The sequence below is a fragment of the Bipolaris zeicola genome, assembly GCF_000523435.1.
Source record: "Bipolaris zeicola 26-R-13 unplaced genomic scaffold scaffold_61, whole genome shotgun sequence".
Taxonomy (NCBI): Eukaryota; Fungi; Ascomycota; class Dothideomycetes; order Pleosporales; family Pleosporaceae; genus Bipolaris; species Bipolaris zeicola.
The window spans coordinates 91,381-111,147 of record NW_006912110.1 but is presented as its reverse complement, the minus strand read 5'-3'; the positions used below and the strand labels follow the sequence as shown (position 1 = coordinate 111,147).

At 51.2% G+C, this 19,767-nt stretch overlaps 6 protein-coding genes across 6 annotated transcripts; 2 read left to right on the top strand and 4 right to left on the bottom strand.

Annotated features, from left to right (window-relative positions):
• Nucleotides 1-799: 799 nt before the first annotated feature.
• On the top strand, nucleotides 800-3,455 carry COCCADRAFT_94444 (carbohydrate-binding module family 50 protein; the record flags this gene model as incomplete). Its single annotated transcript, XM_007713472.1, has 2 exons — nucleotides 800-1,148; nucleotides 1,240-3,455. 2 exons carry the CDS (start codon nucleotides 800-802, stop codon nucleotides 3,453-3,455), a joined length of 2,565 nt encoding a protein of 854 aa, XP_007711662.1.
• Nucleotides 3,456-3,616: 161 nt separating this feature from the next.
• On the bottom strand, nucleotides 3,617-5,161 carry COCCADRAFT_4516 (uncharacterized protein; the record flags this gene model as incomplete). Its single annotated transcript, XM_007713431.1, has 1 exon — nucleotides 3,617-5,161. The coding sequence occupies one exon, from the start codon at nucleotides 5,159-5,161 to the stop codon at nucleotides 3,617-3,619; it is 1,545 nt and encodes a 514-aa protein (XP_007711621.1).
• A 2,081-nt stretch (nucleotides 5,162-7,242) lies between these two features.
• COCCADRAFT_25757 (glycoside hydrolase family 10 protein) lies at nucleotides 7,243-8,741 on the bottom strand (the record flags this gene model as incomplete). The annotated part of the gene is made up of 5 exons (XM_007713438.1): nucleotides 7,243-7,246; nucleotides 7,372-8,122; nucleotides 8,189-8,478; nucleotides 8,545-8,608; nucleotides 8,669-8,741. 5 exons carry the CDS (start codon nucleotides 8,739-8,741, stop codon nucleotides 7,243-7,245), a joined length of 1,182 nt encoding a protein of 393 aa, XP_007711628.1.
• Nucleotides 8,742-11,088: 2,347 nt separating this feature from the next.
• On the bottom strand, nucleotides 11,089-12,162 carry COCCADRAFT_36231 (uncharacterized protein; the record flags this gene model as incomplete). The annotated part of the gene is made up of 1 exon (XM_007713471.1): nucleotides 11,089-12,162. One exon carries the CDS (start codon nucleotides 12,160-12,162, stop codon nucleotides 11,089-11,091), a length of 1,074 nt encoding a protein of 357 aa, XP_007711661.1.
• Nucleotides 12,163-14,882: 2,720 nt separating this feature from the next.
• COCCADRAFT_94419 (glycoside hydrolase family 32 protein) lies at nucleotides 14,883-16,799 on the bottom strand (the record flags this gene model as incomplete). Its single annotated transcript, XM_007713470.1, has 2 exons — nucleotides 14,883-15,268; nucleotides 15,323-16,799. 2 exons carry the CDS (start codon nucleotides 16,797-16,799, stop codon nucleotides 14,883-14,885), a joined length of 1,863 nt encoding a protein of 620 aa, XP_007711660.1.
• A 1,280-nt stretch (nucleotides 16,800-18,079) lies between these two features.
• On the top strand, nucleotides 18,080-19,579 carry COCCADRAFT_36229 (uncharacterized protein; the record flags this gene model as incomplete). The annotated part of the gene is made up of 3 exons (XM_007713469.1): nucleotides 18,080-18,630; nucleotides 18,695-19,196; nucleotides 19,253-19,579. 3 exons carry the CDS (start codon nucleotides 18,080-18,082, stop codon nucleotides 19,577-19,579), a joined length of 1,380 nt encoding a protein of 459 aa, XP_007711659.1.
• Nucleotides 19,580-19,767: the final 188 nt, after the last annotated feature.

Genomic DNA, 19,767 nt, shown 5'->3' with positions numbered 1-19,767 from the left:
CGAAAAGCGGGCCGCTTCATTACCCCTGCATGAACCCTGCATGAACCCTGAGCACACAAGCAATAGAAAGCCTTGTCTCGGCGACGACCGTCCCGTACCGACCGTAAAAGGCCAACGGTTCGCCTGACGCTAGGTCTAAAAAGTAGAGGTCGAGCTGATCAAAACCACTGCGTAGTTGCGCGACTTACACAGAAGCGAGATAACCCAGCACGTATTTACAGCATCCAGAAATCAGCTTTACATCTAATTTCGCCCCATCATCAAGAAAACATCCCGTCTAGGCAGGTAGTTGTAGATTAAAAAGCTTTTGTATAGTACGTTGACTGTTCTTCTACGTGAAAATTTCCCAGAGTGGATTGCTCTGGTGACCTGAACTGACGATCATCGATACCTTGGCAGCAGGATCTTATGATTCTCTCTATTGCATCGGGCGTTTACACCCCGCCTCGTGCCGACCGGGACGACGACAAGTTGTATCGGCTGCACTTCCTCGGAGGAAATTTCCCCTCAGACCTGGGCGACTGTTCTGCGCCTCCATTACTCTGGAGTCAGTGGCACTTTCTGAATTACTTATCACTCTTACGGTCTCCAGTTATTCTTGATGCCTGGGTAGACACAGTACTCCCTCCATCCATCGTTTGGATGAACCACCCTCTTCTACTCACTGTTCATTCTTTTAACTCTTGGTGAGAGAGGTAGAAAATCACGATCCTTCAACATCATGGTGGCCTTACGGCAATGTTTGTTGGGTCTCGGGGCTCTTCTGAGCCTGAGTCCCAGCACTGTCTTTGCTGTCAAGATGCTCTACGACGACAGCCTTCCCGAGGATCTCGACGCGGCATGTTCTGCAGCCCTCATGGCTGATGTCGCTTGCGACCGCCTCGTACCGGCCCTCCGCCATGACTTCTTCTACCCTCCTGCCACGCTGACTCGCATGTGTACCGCTGGGTGCGCTTCCGCGCTTCAGTCATGGGAAAGCTCGGTTCGGTCCGCCTGTGGCAAAGACCTTGTCATTCCAGACCTTGATGCATCACCCATTATGTTGCCATCCAGCCGCCGGTACATCTATGACTTTACATGTCTCAAGGAAAACAACGCCTTCTGTGGTCCCGTTGCGGCCCTGGCGACTTTCTTCACAAATCCTGGAGGTGAGTCTACTGCCCAGCGCACCAGCTTCCACATGACGTGATGGCGGTCAGTTCCAGAATCGCTAGCACATCATTACTGACAACTTGACAGTTTCCGCTTTTAACTATATCTATGAACTTCCCCAGGGCGCTGTTAAGCCCTCGGATTGTGACCCGTGTCTTGCAGCCAGACTGCGCCTACGATCCGGGTCACCCTACTTTGATGATCCCATCGTGGCCAGCCAGTCCATGTATCAAACCCTGACGTCCAGCTGTGGCATCACGGGTAAGCCTGCTACTACGTCTACCATTGACTATTTCACCGGCCAGCCGGAGCCCACTGAGTCAGCCTGCGACGGCACCACGTACCAGATAAAGGGCAGTGACGATTGCTATAGCATCTCTAAAGCCCAGAGTGTCGGTACTGCCTGGATGCTGTCCGACAACCATCTCACTGCTTATTGTTACGAGTTCCCAACTTCGGGTAGTCTTTGCATCACCAACACGTGTAAGACTGTTACAGTGGAAGTCAACACGACGTGCAAAGCCATTGCTACGGCTGCGAAAATTACAGAGCCACAGCTGCTGGCTTGGAATCCTGTTATCAACCCGGTTTGCTCCAACCTCGACATGATGAACGGCACCACGCTTTGCATCGAACCACCTGGACCCAAGCTGCCACCCGCTCAGACGACCAATGTTCCTCCTGTGACGCCTACATCTGCTGCTCCAATTCCCTCCAATACTGCCATTGGATCTAACAAGCCATGCGGCCGCTGGTACGAGGTCGAAGCTGGCGACTACTGTAATCTGGTTACTCTCAAGTTTGCTATCTCTCTCGATGACTTTATGTTCCTCAACACAGGCATCAACTCCAACTGCACCAACCTTTTCGCCAAGGAAAGCTACTGTGTCCAGGCAGTTGGTGATATCAACAACTATCCTGGTCGTCCTGGATATGTCTCTATCACCTTTGACCCCACCGCGTCCTTTACTGGCGTCCCCTTTACCATGCTGCCCAACGCCACTATGACTTTGGATCCAAGACCGACTAAGATCCCATTGGCCACCGGTGTCCGCGAGGACTGCGATTTCTACTTCAAGGGTGATGAGTATCAGTACTTGCCTGACGTGTTCGGGTACTGGAACAGCAACTGCGAGATTGCAGCATCCAACTATAACGTCGACTTTGACAGCTTCGTCGCTTGGAACTCGCTTACGACAAACGTCACTGACCCGGCATGCGTATTCCAGGTGGGCCTGCGGTACTGTGGCTCCTGGGGCCCGCAACCCACGCAAGCCACCACCACAGCGCCCGAGCCCACGGGTACCGGACCCCAGCCACCAGCCCCCACACACGAGGGCCAACCGTCAGACTGTGATGGCTGGCATATTGTGTCTGGTAGTGACTCGTGCCAGTCCGTCGCCGACAGCGCCGGAATTTCCCTTGCGACATTCCTCGAATGGAACCCTGCCGTCAGCGCCGACTGTACCGCCAACTTTTGGCTCGGACAGGCATACTGTACACACAGGCAGGGTCAGGGCATTAGCGTTACAAGTTCTGCATCCAGCACAGCGTCGACAACGGCCAAACCTACACCCCCAGCTCCCACGCACACCGGCCAACCTGCCGACTGTAACAAGTGGGATGTCGTGGCCGAAGGCGATAGCTGTGACTCTCTAGCCAGCGATAACGGCATTTCGATAGACCAGTTCTACGCCTGGAACCCTGCCGTTTCCAGAGACTGCATCACAAACTTCTGGCTGGGACAAGCATACTGTGTTGGTAGATCCGGAAGCGGCTCCGTCGTCACAACAACACCATCATCAATGAGATCCTCTACCCCATCCCCAACCGCAGCCCCAACCCCTCCCGCACCAACACACACGGGCCAGCCATCAGACTGCAACAAATGGGACGTCGTGGTCGAAGGCGATAGCTGCGGCTCCCTCGCTAGCGACAACGGCATCTCAGCCGACCAATTCTTCGCCTGGAACCCTGCCATTTCCAGAGACTGCCTCACAAACTTCTGGCTCGGCCAGGCCTACTGCGTCGGCCGATCCAGCGTCGCCGGTGGTACCCCTACTACTAAGACGACGTCGACACCATCGACAGCGAAGCCGACGCCGCCTGCGCCAACGCATACGGGGCAACCGGCTAACTGTAATAAGTGGGATGTCGTACAGACGGGCGACGGCTGCGCGTCCATGGCGAGGGACAATGGTATCACGGTTGATCAGTTTTATAGCTGGAACCCTGCTGTCTCGAGGGATTGCGTGACGAACTTTTGGCTTGGGCAGGCGTACTGTGTTGGTGTTTCTAGCTAGGAGTAATTATCAAGATTCGTTGTGTAATTCTATTGATATGTGGGGCTAGCGGATTTATTGTTTGCTGGGGACTTAGATATAAAGGTCACGAACGTATTGGTCTCTTTCTGCTGAATGTCCAGACGATAGGCTCGTTATACTCATTGCGGTCCCTCGCCCGACTATATGGGTGAAGACTCACTGTTTCCCAGCAAGTCGTGTCCCGCTGTAGATCTATACTTGTCCCACTCGAACTCGAGCCACTCCTGTCGTCCCAAGCTTTCGAACAAACTCATGACCTCCTCGCTGGGTCGCCAGTCGCCAACCTGCCACTGCACCACCGGTGGTGTTAATCCTTGACCAGCAGCATCATCAACTTTCTGCCTCTTACTTCCACGTCCAGCAATGAATTTGACGCCCCATCTGTGACCTTGTTTCATTGGAAGGTCATATTTCTCCACATCTCGGTCGTCTGAAGGGTCCCACCATAGGTGCGTAAAAATCTCTGCGTCCTCAAGACTTGGCATATTATCGTGAGTCAGAGACTGTGCGAATGCAGCAAGTAGGGGCTCGATCCGCTCCCTGCAGGGCTCAATGCGGAACATTTCCAGATCGTAATCGTACTCGTCATCCGGGTTATCGCCATACTCGGAGTCAAGTTTTATGTCCTCATCCGTGTCAGTTTCGCGGGGGTAGTGTTTTGTGTCTGAGATTTTGTATCCTCCTTCTTCAGAGTCGTGTGGATCTTCGCCACCGGGGCCAACAAAGTACCACCGCCCGTCTGGGCGGAGGGAGTGGAACTCGAGCCGGAATCGCCGCATCTGTGTCCACTGCTGATCCTCTGACGCCTCGGGACTGGGGAACAGGTCTGGAGTGACCATAGCACGCACGTCAAACAGACTTAGCTGCGCACCGAGCTTGCACAGGCCAATAGAGACGGGGTCTTTCTCCGCGGGATGGATCAGGTTTGGCCGTGCCACAGACTCGTCATGCTTGGGGCGCGAGAAGAAAGGCCAAAAATGCAGTGCGGCTCTGGTAAGACTGGCGGGGATCCTTTTACCGCTGAGGTGCTTCTCCTGGTCCATGATGGCAGCGCCAAACTCGTGGCGGGCGTCTCGGAGGGGGCCTTCCCACGGCCAGGTGTAGTACTCGCGCATCGCCCTACTCGGCATAGAGGCCGGCATAGGCCGCTCCCACAACCAGGGGGCATTCCATTCCTGGACAGCCGGCAGGTGGACAAGGCATTGTAGAGGCACGAGAGGAGACAGAGGGCGTATATCTGTTGCGTTCTCAGCGCCCGAGCCATAAGCTCTTGACCTGATGGTCAGACTGCTCACAAATGGCAGATCTGGTAGTGTCTCAGGGTCCTGCAGCTGCAGGCGGCGCGAGTGATATCTGCGATGGTGGCAACCTGGCTCCTCTGGGTCAAAGTTTTGCGGCTGAATTTCAAACTTGACGGCGATGCTCGCCGGAGGATCCTCAGTCTGGTTGTAGATGGCAGCAATCTGCTTGTAGAAGGCATGGATGCGTGTCGACATGTGGGCGCTGACGGCAATGGTTTCCCCAGCAGGTTCATGGCATGGTAATGGCTTCTCCGCATATTCATCGACGAGGAGGAGCGGCAGCGGGAGATCATATTCGCAAACCCCAAACTTCGCGCCTAACGCTGCCTTGGCCGTTTCGAGAATCTCATTCTCGAAGTCTGGGTCCGTCTCGCGAAGTGGCATGTTGGTTAATATGTACAATGTTCGGAATTAGTGCTGGCAGGGACGCGGAGTGGAGAGCAGCGGGAACGACCATTTTATAGCCGGGGGGTCCCCTGTTCGCTTCAATCTTAGCCTGAGCTTGCCTCTTGGAGGCGTGGAAGGATCACTCGTAGGTGGGTCCATTACCATAGGCCCACTTAACGATCGACTTTGCGGCAGAATCCTTTCTTCCAATATGCAAATGAAAAGCCCTTTCTTTATCTCTCGTTTGATGATATTCTTTACTTGCGAGTAAGCCGACAGCTACCGATGTGGGAAGTCAGTATAACCGTACCGCTCCACTGCAAGCAAGTCATCTTTGGATGGTGGCAATGCGTCTTGATGTTACACTTGGTGTCAAGTAAGCATTGACGTACTTTAATGAGCTCATTTTTTTTCGTTTGATTCTTACAATTGAAGCTCCATTGGGATTCATTGGATATGTAGATATGGCCTCGGGAGAGTGGGTAGCGACTGAACGCTGAGCCGTTCGCTTACTACTAACCTATATCGCTCATCTCCAGGGTGCAATGGTGCTGGAAACGAGCAACGGACTATGACCTGATCTCATTAAACCGTATGGCTCCATGAAATGTCACATCATAGGCAACCTGATTTTGAATAAACCGGGAGAAATTTCTTATGATGATGCATTCACTTCCTGGGTGAAAGTCATTCTCAATAATACAAAATTCATAGTATATGGCAACAAAATATGGGAGTGCCCCTGAACGGGCAGGGTTTCTAGATACACGCAGCCTCAGACCTTAGAAGAGAGCGCGTAAGACTACTTTACATAATCCTTGGTTCCACTCAAAGCAGTGATGTTGGCAAACCAAATACATGGCAATCTGTCCCTAATGCGGCCAAGATCAGTCGACTGTGTAGCAAATGCATGCTAATGCTATGTATTCTTTGTATGATTGCTGGCACGGAGATGATCGCAACTTTCCAATCTGGCTCACGTACTATCTTTATACCAACTGAGGAAAGCTAAAAAGGCCACTCGAAGAAGTACATACATTCTACACCTTCGGGTCTGTTCGGTTGAAATCCTTCGTCCAGCTGCTAACCTCAATCCGAACTCCGTCTAGAACACTGAGATGGGATTGGAGACGAAACATCGAGAACGGAACAGGCCCTCCGTGATATCCGTCTACAATTTTTATTTTCTTCGACTGAAACCAGACCGATAGGCATGCTCATCAATCGATCCTAACAGGGAATTCCAAAACCTAACAATATATAGTCATTCGTACGAAACTTTCGAACTGAAGGTTTACACCCGAAAAAGAGGTCAGCACGGCAAACGTATGTATGAGTCGAACAACTGTAGTTGTGGAAAGTAAGGCAATAAAGAAGCCTATATTCTAAACCCAGAGCTCTATCTTGAATGCATGCAAGTGAGTGATAGCCCATATGCTATTCACGATCGTGCGTACTCGCCTCAGATGATGCATACCAGATTCATCAAGTGCAGTACTACCGAAACAACACCGAAGCCGTCAATCTAACCCACGCCTGTACCCCAATGGGTATGACATTCGATACTGGGACCTTGTAATATTACGTGTGAAACGAAAAGTAAAAAAAATCAAAGTTTTACGGCTGGTAGAAAAAGTATTCAGAACACCCAGCAGTATTTTACATATATTTAAACGGCTGCTATTCCATCTCCAGTTTCACAGCATACACCATTGTTTCATCCTTGATACATGCCATGGCGCTCTTCTTCCTTTTGCAGACTCTATAACGAATAGGTTTGATGTCCCTTTTTGAAAGAAAAAAAAAGTAAAGCATTTGTCTTGTCGAATAAACTTTTACCCCTATGCCATGTGGGGCGGTGTATACCGCCTCCAGAGGGTTAATTGGTATTGCTAATTAGAACATGGCGACACTCTTTTGGCATCAGACGAAAGCCTCTCTCTGTTGTATGAACGAATCAAGAAGTCACTTTGTTTGAGTTCGCTACGAATTGTAGAGAGTGTGCGCCACGCTATTGCAATACATCATAAGAAACCTATGATCAATGTGAATCTTGCGCATCCATTCATAATACCAAATCATCTAAAATAACAATAGTAAGCTTAGCAATAGGATTCGAGAAAGAAGCTATATACACCTAGCTAGAACACACTAGCCATCTAACTGCACCCCACTATATACCCGGTTGAAGTCCAGAAGCTTCTTACAAAGCGCCAACCAAGGTGTTGTAAGCCTGCTTGGGCTGGTAATTAGTGTCGAACAAGAGAGGGCGGTCGTTGGCGCGCCAACTGTCCTTGTCGGAGACACCCCAGACGGTGATACCAACACACTTGGAAACGGCAAGACAACCGTTCATGACAGTCAGGAAGTCGCTTGCTGCGGCGCCGGCGATATCGAGCTCAGTGATGGCAATCTCCTTGACATTGGCGCCAGCCAGTGTCTTGAGGGCGTTGGGGACGCCGGAGGCTGGGTTCCAACCGCCAGGTGCGGCAAGATGGGCTTGTGTGCCAATACCGTCAATGGGAATGCCCTGGGACACCCACTTGTTAACGTGTGCGACCATACCAGTGGTAACCTTGGCGTAGTTGGCAATGTCCAGGTTGTAGTCGTTGATGTAGAGCTTGGCGTTGGGATCAGCGGCGCGTGCGGCGCGGAAAGCGATACCAACAAAGTCTTCGCCGAGGACACGGCTAAAGACGCTGTCTCGAAGTTGGCCGTTCTCGGCGAAGATCTCGTTCACGACATCCCACTGCAAGATCTTACCCTTGTAGTGGGTGACGATCTGTGTCACGTGGTTCTGGATGACGGAGGTCAGGGTAGCGCGGTCGTTGATTTGCGTAACCCATGTTGGCAGCTGCGAGTGCCAGAGGAGTGTGTGACCACGCAGGAGCTTTCCGTTCTGGGTGGCCCAGTTGACGACGTTATCAGCGTTGGTGAATGTGAACTTTCCACGTGATGCTACATACGAAGAGAAGTCAGTTTACGATCATGGATCCCGGGTGAAAGTACAAGTTGGGCACTCACATTCAGTAGCATCCCACTTCAAGCTGTTCTCGTGGGTGATCTGTCCAAAGCTGTTCTTGGCGATCGTCATGAGAGGGGCGTTGTTCAGGTGGTAGTGGTCGATTTCAGTGCCAAAGTAGATCTTTCCCTTGGCCTTGAACTTCTCATGCAATCCACCTGCAGCTCCTGAGCCTCCACCACTGCCACCTCCTCCACCATTGCCTCCAGTAGGAGCAGGGTTGCTATTGCCAGTAGTAGTGGGAGCGGGGGACCCACCACCCGTACCAGGAACGCACTGGAAGTAGTAATCACTGGAAGTAATGATAAGCGAAATATTCATTCAAGCATCTCTGTGACTCATTAGAAAGAGCTCTTACTTGACCTTGTTGCACACCGAGCCGGAAACGCAGGTCGTGGAGCCGCCCCATCCAATACCACCACCTATTCGAAGCGAGATCAATAAACCATTACCATCTAGAGATCATTTGAGGAATGACCTACATTGGCCGTACAGAGGAGATTGGCCGAGAACGACGGCGGGGGCAACGGCGAGTGCGAGAGTAGAGGCGCGCATGATGACTTCCTGGTACTCGGGAAGATCGATGGTCGAGAGCTAATAAGCAATAGATTCACGACTTTATGAATGGATTTGCTTTCCTCTTATTCCCTTGTCACAACGCTGAGAGCCAAGACACGACCAAGGTATCACAATCAAAATCCGCTTGAATAGAAAGCCAAGAGGGCGGAAGCGGAGGCCGACATATTGGGAAAGTTAGAATCCCACGAGTAATGAGGCGGGGTACATGCTTCCTATACTACGCCAAGGCTCTGTCCCTTTGGATTCCACTGTTTTCATCAATAACGAGATGGCACATGGGCACAGCGAAGTGGAAACGCCCGACCCCAAGTCCCCAACCCTAGGGCCGGACTCAAGTCTCCAACTCGACTGTGTATCCGTGTTCCGAGCGTGTGAACAAGTGTTGCATCACAATTCCTGGTCGAGTCCACGAATGGCATGTCTACGAATAACAAGGGTCCATATATGTTTTCATTTGCGGCGACTCCAGGTTGATGGGGAGAATTATATTAACTGGCCAATAACGTTGCCCAAACATCTCAAAAGTGCGCTGAGCTAATATGGTTGCACGGAGCCAACTGCCGCATGGGTTGTCGCTCTACTTGGCAAACGAGTTCCTGACTGTGACACCTTTGAGTAGTAAGTAGACCGATGATGCTAGAGATACTTGAGTTAAGATGAGCAACGGTTGAAGGAGAAATCCGACACCTAACGGGATCGAGATCGAAACTAGACCGAGGTTAAAGGCAACAGGCTGATAAGGTAAGGCGCTATCCCTGATACGGCTGGTAACATTGCAAGGACCACTTCGTATACATAGTTCCCCGGCAGATGCGGCAGTTCGAATGGTAGTTGCATTGCTACTCAGTTCAGACGACATCTAACCTTGTTCCTTTGATAATTTTTGAAGGTTCCCAGCTAGCAAAATTTCACGAGTACTTATTGAGTTAGTAGTAGCACGAGGGTGTGTCTTGCTGGCGCGAGATGGTAGGATCAAAATCATCATGCACAAAACTAGTATTTTGGAATTGTTTAAAGTTCTCAACAAATACAACGACATTTAACCACACTTTCCAAACCGCCATTAGATTCATGGGTTCTGTGATATGATTTTCCGCATGGGTTGCGGGGACATCGCCCCAGGATATTTTACAAACCAAGGGCAAGAACTCGATGCACGAGTCAAAAGATTTCAATCCATGATCAATCTTTCGAATATGAGAACGATCTAGCTACAGTCTTTCGTAGTAAGATAGCTACGACACAGCTTTCGTGTGAAAAGATTTCGAGTAGGTGGTATCGCATTCCCATTGCCCAGCCTGAAGGAACGAAGCTTTTCCACCCTAAGCAGCATACTACGGCGCAATACCGGAACCAAGAACTTAGCAAAAACAGACTGGCGATCTCATAGAGTTAGTGCAATAATGAATCTGATGGAGTTGCTGAGCAGCTGGGCTAAGTACAGAATATTCGCCAAAGCACTATGCATAATTAGTATATCAGGTGCCATTGCCACAGTACAGCAGAAGTTGTACTCCCCATGAATAGTCGAAACCAGGCGGTTCTGCAACACCGTAAGCCCTGGCCTCCGCCCGTCCCCATACCCCAAGGGAAACCTTTCGATAGGACATTAAACCCGAACAAACAAATAAAAAAACCCCGCAGAAGGTATGCTAGCCTGCACTTCAAGAAAAGATTTCAAAAGGCTCCGTCGTTCCAGCGTTGCACACATCACACTCCATAACCATCGCAGTCAAGCCTGGTGCTCAGATTTCACCGTGTCCCACACTTCCAATCCTCGTAAGAAAACATCATGAAAGAACCGTATAAATCCCATCGACCTCAGTATCCCCCTCGCAATAGCATGATCGCTTAGCCATGCCCCCCATCCTTAACCCCGCGTCTCTCAAAGAGCCAACCGCTCATTCCTTCCCTTCTCGAATCAACACGGTTCAGGGTCTGAGGATAATACAACGCATTGTGCTTTGCAGTGGGGAGGTTCTGCTAATTAATCGGGGGGAGATACCGCGTATGCAAGAAAGCAGGTAAGGGAAGCAATTTGTTCCGGAGCATTGATGCTCTTCTTGAGTTCGGCATGAATGTGTAATGCGTTGTGCGTCTTGCTTATATGGGAAAAAGTCGTCGGTAGTGCCAACGTACGCTACTCACCACGCTGAGACCGAAAGGATGGGACGACTCGGGGAGAAACGTAATCGACAGATTGAAGCATTCGTGGGTCAACAAGCATTGGAGTAGTACGGAAATTCATTATTTTACTTTTTAGTTGGAAAAGGGTTCTTATCCTGTAGTAGTACAAATACAAGCGCACGCAGTAAGACTCCTGTCATCGCAGCCGTTGCGTAAGTTCTATCGACTTTGCCTTTTCAGGCGCTAATAGCTGGTTCGTCCCTGATTCTAAATCTGGCATGCTACCATTTCCCGGCGGCATGATTCCAATGTGATCGACGCTTGCTTCAAACGTTTTTACAGACTCCTTTCTACTCTGGCATTGTAAGCTAAACTCGTCCATCTTGGTGAAGGGGCCTGTGCTGCTATCCCCCGTGTCGTGGTGTGACTTTTTGATTCCGGTCCATCTGCTGAGATTGAGGGAATTGGTGCCGAGTGTCCTTTTATTGCTTAGTAAGTCTTTGTGCTTGACGATGCTGACAAGGCGGTTGAGGACTGAAAACTCGATTTTGAGCTTGACGCTATACACGGCTGTCTTGTAGGTTGTTTGGATTTGGTAGTGGCCTGAGAATTGGACGGCGAGAAGGGTGATGTCGAAGATCAGGACCATGACATTGACAAGGATGAGATGTCTGAGGAGCTTCTTGATGGGCTTCGGAGCCTTGCCGTCATGGCCACCAAGCAGGAGGACCGTCTCGTAGATGTAAATCATGGATATGATTGTTTCCTGGACAACGATGACGACAAGTTGTATCTTGTCATAAATCAAGAAACCGGGGAGGAAGCGAGCGGAATGCTTGGAATTGGCGCCCATGGCTAGGGTAAATAGTGGGACGCCGAGGACGACGCCAGTGAAGATGATCATGTACAAAACCCAGCGAATCCGAGCCTTGTCCCGAACAACCAGATGCAGACGCGAATAGAGGACGACGGATTGTCCGATGACCATGCATGCCCAACCGACACCGATGATGGCGCTTGACAACAGATCCATCTTGGTGACTTGGAAGAACTTGAGGACGAATCCAATCGCGTGAGGAGCGATGCCGAAGGTTGCAATGAAGAAGCTCCAAAAGTACAGTCCTGTGCGCTGCTTGAAGACGGCAAAGATCAGGAACATGATCTCGATAACGTTGTACATTGAGATGGCAAGAAAAGCAGCCATGGTCATCAAGATGCCTAGACTTGCAGTGACACCACCGACGATGCCTATCTCCTTCTCTTGGGCCATGGCGGAGGCGACGGGTGCCTGGAGGAGGGGTGAGGGTGTTCTAACTAGGTGCGAGCCCGGACGGAACAGATGACGATGATCTGCGAGAAAGACATGGAGAGCACATGAGGACAAGGGATTAATCTACAGAAGATAGGGTATGAGGGGGGTCTGCGGAGTGGGGGAGTAAACGAGGAATATGGGTGGGCAAAACCAGCCGATGGCACGCGCCGCCTCGCCATGGCAAACCTTGCGGGTGATCGCAAGAGGTGGGAAAGGTGTGTGTGTCCGTGTGTCCGTGTGTGCAGTGTAGATAGAACCAAGCGTAGTAGATGGACGGGATGGCGAAAGAGAAAGGGGGACGCCGTTCCAGACAGGCGGCCGGATCATCTTCCCCGGGTCGGTGGCGAGGCTGTGTGATTGGCGCGGGCAGGCTGGCCATGCACGCAACGCCGTACGGTTGGCCAAGTGCTTGGGGTCGCGGATTTGGGCGTCCAACAATGGCGTGCCTTGAAATGTGATTCTGCTGCTCATTTGCGCCCATTTGCGACTTTCATGGCCTCGCCCGCGCTTTTGCATGTCAGGCCATGACCTGCATGTGCATGCGCCGCGCCACACAATGGCCCCCCTCCGACGGCTTGGTCACTGGAACACGACCAAGTCGCTTGCGGAGATCCTGTCCGATCCACGATGCCGCGTCTGCGGGACAAGGTCAGCCGCAGCGTGGTGCTGATTTCCTGATATGTACATCTGCATGCTTGGTTGGTTAACCAAGTCGGGTATCGCTGAGATTCGACATACTGCACGACTCAGCACACGAAGCTTGTACGCCCTGTTCACCGTTCGCGAACCAGAGAGCGCACAAGTACCGACCTTGTTTACACTAAGTACTTAGCAACATGTGCCTGACCCCGGAATTCATTCATGCGTGGCTTGGTTGCGTCACTAGCTGGAGGCCTAGGGACCATGCCAATGTTGCCTCTCCTTGTCTGAGCCCTACGAGATAAACTTTATAGTTCCTACCAGCACGTTGCTAATCGATGCTGACCCGTGTGACTGCTCTGGAGCATCAACGGGTGCTTCTTGTTGTGCGCATCATTCCCAACAGTTGACAAACTTTCATCAAGCGAGCGAGGACTGTTCAGTTACACTTCGTATCTGCCCATACGGTTCGTTCCTCGCCCATGTACTTACCCAAGCACAGCAGGCTCTCCAGAGTATTGCAGCCAAGCGTTTTTTATAATTGCTTGTTCTGCTGTATTCGCAATTCAGCTATCCAGCCAAGCCGGCACGTATCCTACTCAGGTGGGCACACATCAGGTTTTCGCAGTGAAATGGCCATGCAGCCATCAGTCTCCAAGTCTACTTGCCAACAAAGAGTGATTGGCTCGGGTCAAGGGCTCATCAACCCCAAAATACTGGTCCAACTTTGTCGTCACCAACGAATGGCATACAGCAACACTTAGGTCCCGACCTTTGTGACACTGGGCACACTGCTCTGGGCCATGCAAGCCATGATGAAACTGGGGATATTACAGCAGGCATAGTAGCCGAAAGAGTATGTGAGTCGCGGTGTGGAGCATTTTCGCCTATTGTCCATATTTCCGTATTTACAAAATGGCAGCGCCACCTTGCTGGGAAGCCTGCAGCGAGTCAAGCCGTGCAGCAGTAACGCACCTTGCATTTTATGTGCTCACGAGAACGACACCTTGGCCGCATATCCTCCTCATGCCATGTTTCAGCTGAAGGTACTGATATTTCAGGAATGTGAAGACACTGTGCTTGGCAAAGGTGCCAGCATCGCAATGGTTGCGCTTGTTGCGCACCTCCATTCATCTCCAATCATTCTCCTAGCGTTCATGGTAGCCTGGAGTACGTATGCATTTACATGGTTTTCGCTGATAGCCCGTCAACCAGTGCCCTAATTATGACTGGCTCTTTCTGGCACTTCTCAAAGTCACTTCGCGTTGATGTTTCCGAGCTGAATGTCCGTTCTCCAGGATAGCATGATGCGTAGGATCTGATATACGAGTATTATTGTTGAATGGCAGGCTCAGCAGCACTATGTGCTGGGAAGAAAGCCGGGGTGCAATGGTCATACCGCGCGTACATGCGCTTGGCCCTGTTCATGATAGGCGAGTTGGGCTCCAGCATTGATGGCGCTGTGGCTGTTGATGGGGATGACGGGAAGGATCACATGCTAGTAAGCTAAGCTCCCCTAGAGACAGATCAGCACACATAAGGCCACATGGGTGAGGTTAAGGAGAATGGCATGTTGGCGACAATATAGTAAGGCAAAGAGACTTCTCGCATGCTGCATGGACCAGCATTATGGCGCGATTCCCTTGCGGCGTTGTGTACCTGCTTTGCCATGCGCTTGGGTGGCCGTGCTGAGTGAAGGAGATGGTTTCGGGGGACGGGGCTCGGAGGGTCGGAGGGTCGGAGGTGTTGGCGCTACTCCTACTACGTACTACTAGTACTTACTAGTACTTACTTAGTAATGCCCAAGCGCGTGTGCGTGCCATTAGTGCACCCGTAAGAGCGCATCCACATCCCTGGCAGGCCTGCACTTTGTGATCGGATATCAGATCCGAAATATATGCACTCACGCGATTCAGCAATGGCTTCACGGGAGCGAGAGCGATTATGCACGTACTTATCGCAAAGGGTGGTTTGTAAGTAGATTAGGCACACCTGCCCACTTCTTCTATGTACATCACAGGGGCAACTGACGAGCCCCTTTAGACAGAAAGCGAGAGAGGCCACAGAGCCATATTCCAAGCCCGAGACTTTGGCCCTCCAGTGTTGCTAGAATGATAACATGTTCGCTCCACCAACGGGCGGATACCCGTGCTCGTCCCGCCAGCGGGATAAACCCTTGTGGTCAGTGCTGTGCGTTCGTTCACAAACACCTGAAGCACGCTGGAGTCGTACAAGACGTGGAACTTCAAGGTTTCGAGTATCCCCTTTTCGGTAAAGGGGCTGTCTTTGCCCCGCTGCCTAATCGTGAACAGCGTGTGAGGCGCTTCCTCTTGACATGTTCGGATCCCATCTAGAGATGTGGAGCAACTCCGGTCAATGACAATCGTCTCCGCATTTACATCAAAGTAAACGCGGGTAAATTCCGCTGTAAGCTTTGCCTTAGTCCGCGAATTTCTTTTTGTCTCATCCACGTACTTACCAGCTGAATGTACAATATCAAAACCCAACTTGGCAGCGCCTTCTTCTGGTCTGAATTCTAGTTCCATCTCCCACTGCCGCCAGGCTACAGGAAACACAAAGATACCTCCGGGGCTTTGCTCCGGAGTTTCCTTTGAGGGAAACCTACAGCCTCTCAGCTTGCATAATCGAGGATCGGGCACTGCGCACAGCGTGATAGCAGTGAAGCTCGAGCCATGTGTATCTTCAGGCACCAATTCGATGGAACCGATAGATTGAAGTGGAGACGACAAGGCTCCGGTAACACCCGTCAAGGCCTGCATTTTGAGAACTCGTGCCAAGGAGATGATACCAGTCCATCCTTGTCGCTGACGCAGTTCTGCATCGAGGTCGTCTTCGCGAATCCAGCCGTATATGACCTGCTGCTGTGTTTGCGGATCCCAGAACGAGTTGCCAGCATAGTACAGGCCATGGTCCAATCTGCCTCCGAAACGGAACTTCATATGCACACCCGGCGCAGTCTCGAGGCTGCCGCAAAGCCACATTTGCGCATTGGTCGCCCGGAAGTTGCCTTTGGTGCGAATCATGTCGTCGGTAGCTAACCGACCTTCGACGCCACAAATGAGAAAGTTGCGGCATGCCTTGCCATCTGCACTTGCCAGGGATACAAAATTACTCACCTCCCAGTTCACGCCAAAATCTCCTGTCCAGCGAGGCGAAGGGCAAAAGTTCAGGCCAGGGGTAATCAAAGGGCCAAGATATTGCCATGCATCCAGCGCATTTGCGTCCACTTGGTAGAGAAAGGCTGTCGGTGTCTTCCCTCGAATTCCTCCGGCTACGACAGCATACAATGATCTGGTGTCTCGGTTCACTCGATGCTGATCAACGAGTTTATCCATGCTCGGCCAGGGAGCTACGAACGGATCTCGCCAGCCGGTCACGTCGATGCCCGGCGGGGGCTCTGCGAGGACAGGGTTCTTCGCATGTCTAATCCATGTCCTGCCAGAGTCGGTTGATGTAGCCAAAGCGATTGCCTCTGATGTTCGGAAATATGGCCGCGTGTAGTGAATTGGGAGACGAGACACTGATGTATACGCTGCTGTCAGGACGCCGCTCTCTGAACCATCGATTGCAGTGGGTATCAGACAGCCGGTGAACACACCGCCCGAATCGCACTGTGCAGAGGGCTGCATAGATGGGCGATCTGAGACTTTCCATGTGAGAAGATCGTGGGATACTGCTGCACCCCAGGAAATGTTGCCCCATTCTGTGCTGTTTGGATTCCACTGGAAACCCAGATGATACTTTTTATTGACCGGGTCGTATCCAGGGGCGCAAGGGTCGTTGAGCCAACCACGAGGAGCCACGAGATGTAGGCGTGGTCGCCATCGTTCACTCGGTTCAGGTGTCGCTTCGGAGACCAGAGGGGTAGAGAATACACTCACTCCGGGCACCTTTTTGAACGTGAAAGGAGTAGTCGGGGGTGCGGTTACTAGCATGTGTGAAGTCATTGCGCCAAAAACTCGGAAGGAGAGTAATCGAGGGATGTAGTCTATCAGATTTCATTCCATTAAGAAGATCATCCTGGGTAGTTACGGCAAAGTCTTTCAAGGCGACCATGACGGCAGCTACGGGTGTGTGCTGTTACAGGATAGGGTGGGCGTTGCAGTCAATGGCTAGGTGTTCAAAACACCCACGGCGTGATACTAAGAGCCTCGACGTCGGATCATGGGAATTTGCCCAAACAGTTATAGCTCTGGTCGAGATGCGGTTCGTCGCGAGATGGAGATTCGACGAGAAGGGTTAAGGAGCGGGGCTGGCGCGTCGAGTGGGTAATGTCGCGGGTTCGGCATTTGCGTTGTCAATGGGACCCCGGCAATTACCCCGTGGGGCGCACGAGCATCACGTGATGAGGTGCCAAACACCACCTGCAGTTCTATGCATGTCTGACAGGACATACGACATCATCCGTGCCATACAACGATCCACAGCTCAGCAGAGCGACGTAGCGACTGGATGCATTGCTCACGGCTAGATAACTGATGTTTTACCTTCTGCTGCTTGCGTAGCTACAATGGGTGAAGAGGTCATTTTCGACAGCACTCTCGTCCGAACTGTCCAACCACGCTCATGCGATCAATGTTTTGTGCATAAGAACAAGGTAGGTTTACTGATGGCCCATCCTTGAACTATCAACAAGCAATCTAACTATACCTGTTTCGGCAGTGTAGTCGACATGCACCCTGCCATACATGTGTTGCAAATCATAGACCATGTACATACAAGCGCCGATCCCAGTATCGCCGACGCACACAACTCATGTGGGTCTTTCCAATACCTTTATGCCGTGATAGTTGATATGTTATTGTAATGGCCTGGCTACTGATACAAGAAGCCTTGAAATCGATAGATGCGATGCTAACAAGAATCAAGACCAGGCACCAAACCCGCTGCAAATGAAACACCCTCAAGCTCTTCAAGGTTCGAGACGCCCAATCTCAATATTTCCATCGAGAGAGAGTTTGAAGATGGACAAGCAAGTTCATCGCCCGAAACGATAGATGTTCAAAATATTGGTACTGTAGCGGCAAGCGAGACTATTGACGACTTTCTCCTATCAATCAACCAACATGCCGATATTGACAGCTTCGACTGGATCAAGTTCAGCATGGCCCCTAGTATTACAATTCCAGTAAGAGGAGATGCTGTCCCGCTTGGGGATGTCCCTTCATTACATGTGAACACGATACCAGAGCCAATCGCAAACCCGCCATGGCCTATGGATGATGAAAACTTCGGGTATCCTCTCGAAACAACTCTCCAGATTTCACGTCCTGCAACCACTGAGAGCATCTTTCACATTATCAATCTCTTCCTAGACCGACTTCACGCGTCAATGCCTTTCTTTGAGCGCTCCTACTTGCTCGATAACATACATGCTCAAAGACCCCTATACGACCAGTCATTCAACGCACTGATTCATGCAATCAGTGCCTTGACCGTCTTCCAGATGATGCAAAAAGGATCTGAAAACCCCCGCTCGTCGATTAACATCGATCAAGCAGAACGGCTACTCGCAGAAGCCGTGCGATTGCACTCTCACGCCGACTTTGGCGAGAACCCAGTCCTGGAGCACGTTCTCACAAGCGTGTTTTTGTTTGGTTGTCAGTTTTCTAAGGGCAATCATCACGCTGCTAGATTTCGGCTTCGAGAAGCAATTACTTTGGCTGAAACCATGGGCTTGGATGGTCCGCAAACGTACGAGAATATCTCCCGGGACGAGAAAAATAGGAGGTTGAGGACCTTTCTTTGTTTGACGGTAATTCATCGGTACGTGGCCATACAAAACCACCCCCCTCTATCCCCTATCGCTATAACTAATGCATAATAACAGCGTATACGCCATTCAAAGAGACAGCCCCATAAACGACTACCTCCTCACTAGCAGCCGCCTCCACACGGTCCGCACAACCCTAACCCAACTCTCCACCAACTCCGGCCAACCCGACGAAAAAGCCATCGCAGGCCTCGGCTACATGGTCGACCTAATCGACTTCGTCGACTCCACCTTCGTGAAATGCTGGCGCAACCAATGCTGGAACGACGCAAGCCCCACCCACATCTCCGCAAAGACCGTTTCCACACTGCTGCAACGATACACCGAACCCATGTCCACGCGCGAATCCCCAAACGATGCCCAAAGAGCCGATGTACTGGTTACGAGACATTGGATCTGCCACATCCTGTGGGACCTCGGCTCCCGCCACGGGTTCCTGCACGAGAAAAACGCAGTAGCGCAGATGAGACCAGACTACGCATTAACAATCGCACACGATAGTATCGACACGTGCGAATCCCTCGATATGCCATCCCTGGAATGCCATGGCATCGGACTGGTGAGTAGCTCCCATTTATCTATTGACGTCGATTGTCGAAGCTCACGCTTTTCAAGGTCGAGAAACTTTACGATATCGTTACCAGTGCGATTAAGGCGACACAGCCGATGGAGGTTGGCTCTGCGATGCCGCATTTGGCGAGTGCTGCGCTCGGTTCTGACCGAGATGTCATTCTATCCTGGCCAGTGGGGTCGGTAATCGAGCCCGCTTTGAATGAGGGAGAAGGAAGCGCTTGGGATGAGGAGATAGTGTACCCGAAAAGTACTCCGTGTTTAGCTGATTTCGTCAATCGGTTTCTTGTAATTTTCGCGTCGTTTCGCGGCGGGAAACATCCGTATTTGAGGCCGTTTATGCGGATGCTGTGTGATTTGGAGCTTGCTTGAGTAATTATGAGGAAAACGATTACAATGAGGATTTAAAGAGCAAGGACGGGCTTGGGATGTAAAAGGCTTTTCCAGTAAGTGGATGTGGACATTCTGTAACATAGTATACATCGATAAAACGTTTCATGCATTATTGTAGTTGTTACCATCTAGGATATCTCCTCACGACGCAGCCATATCGAGAAAAT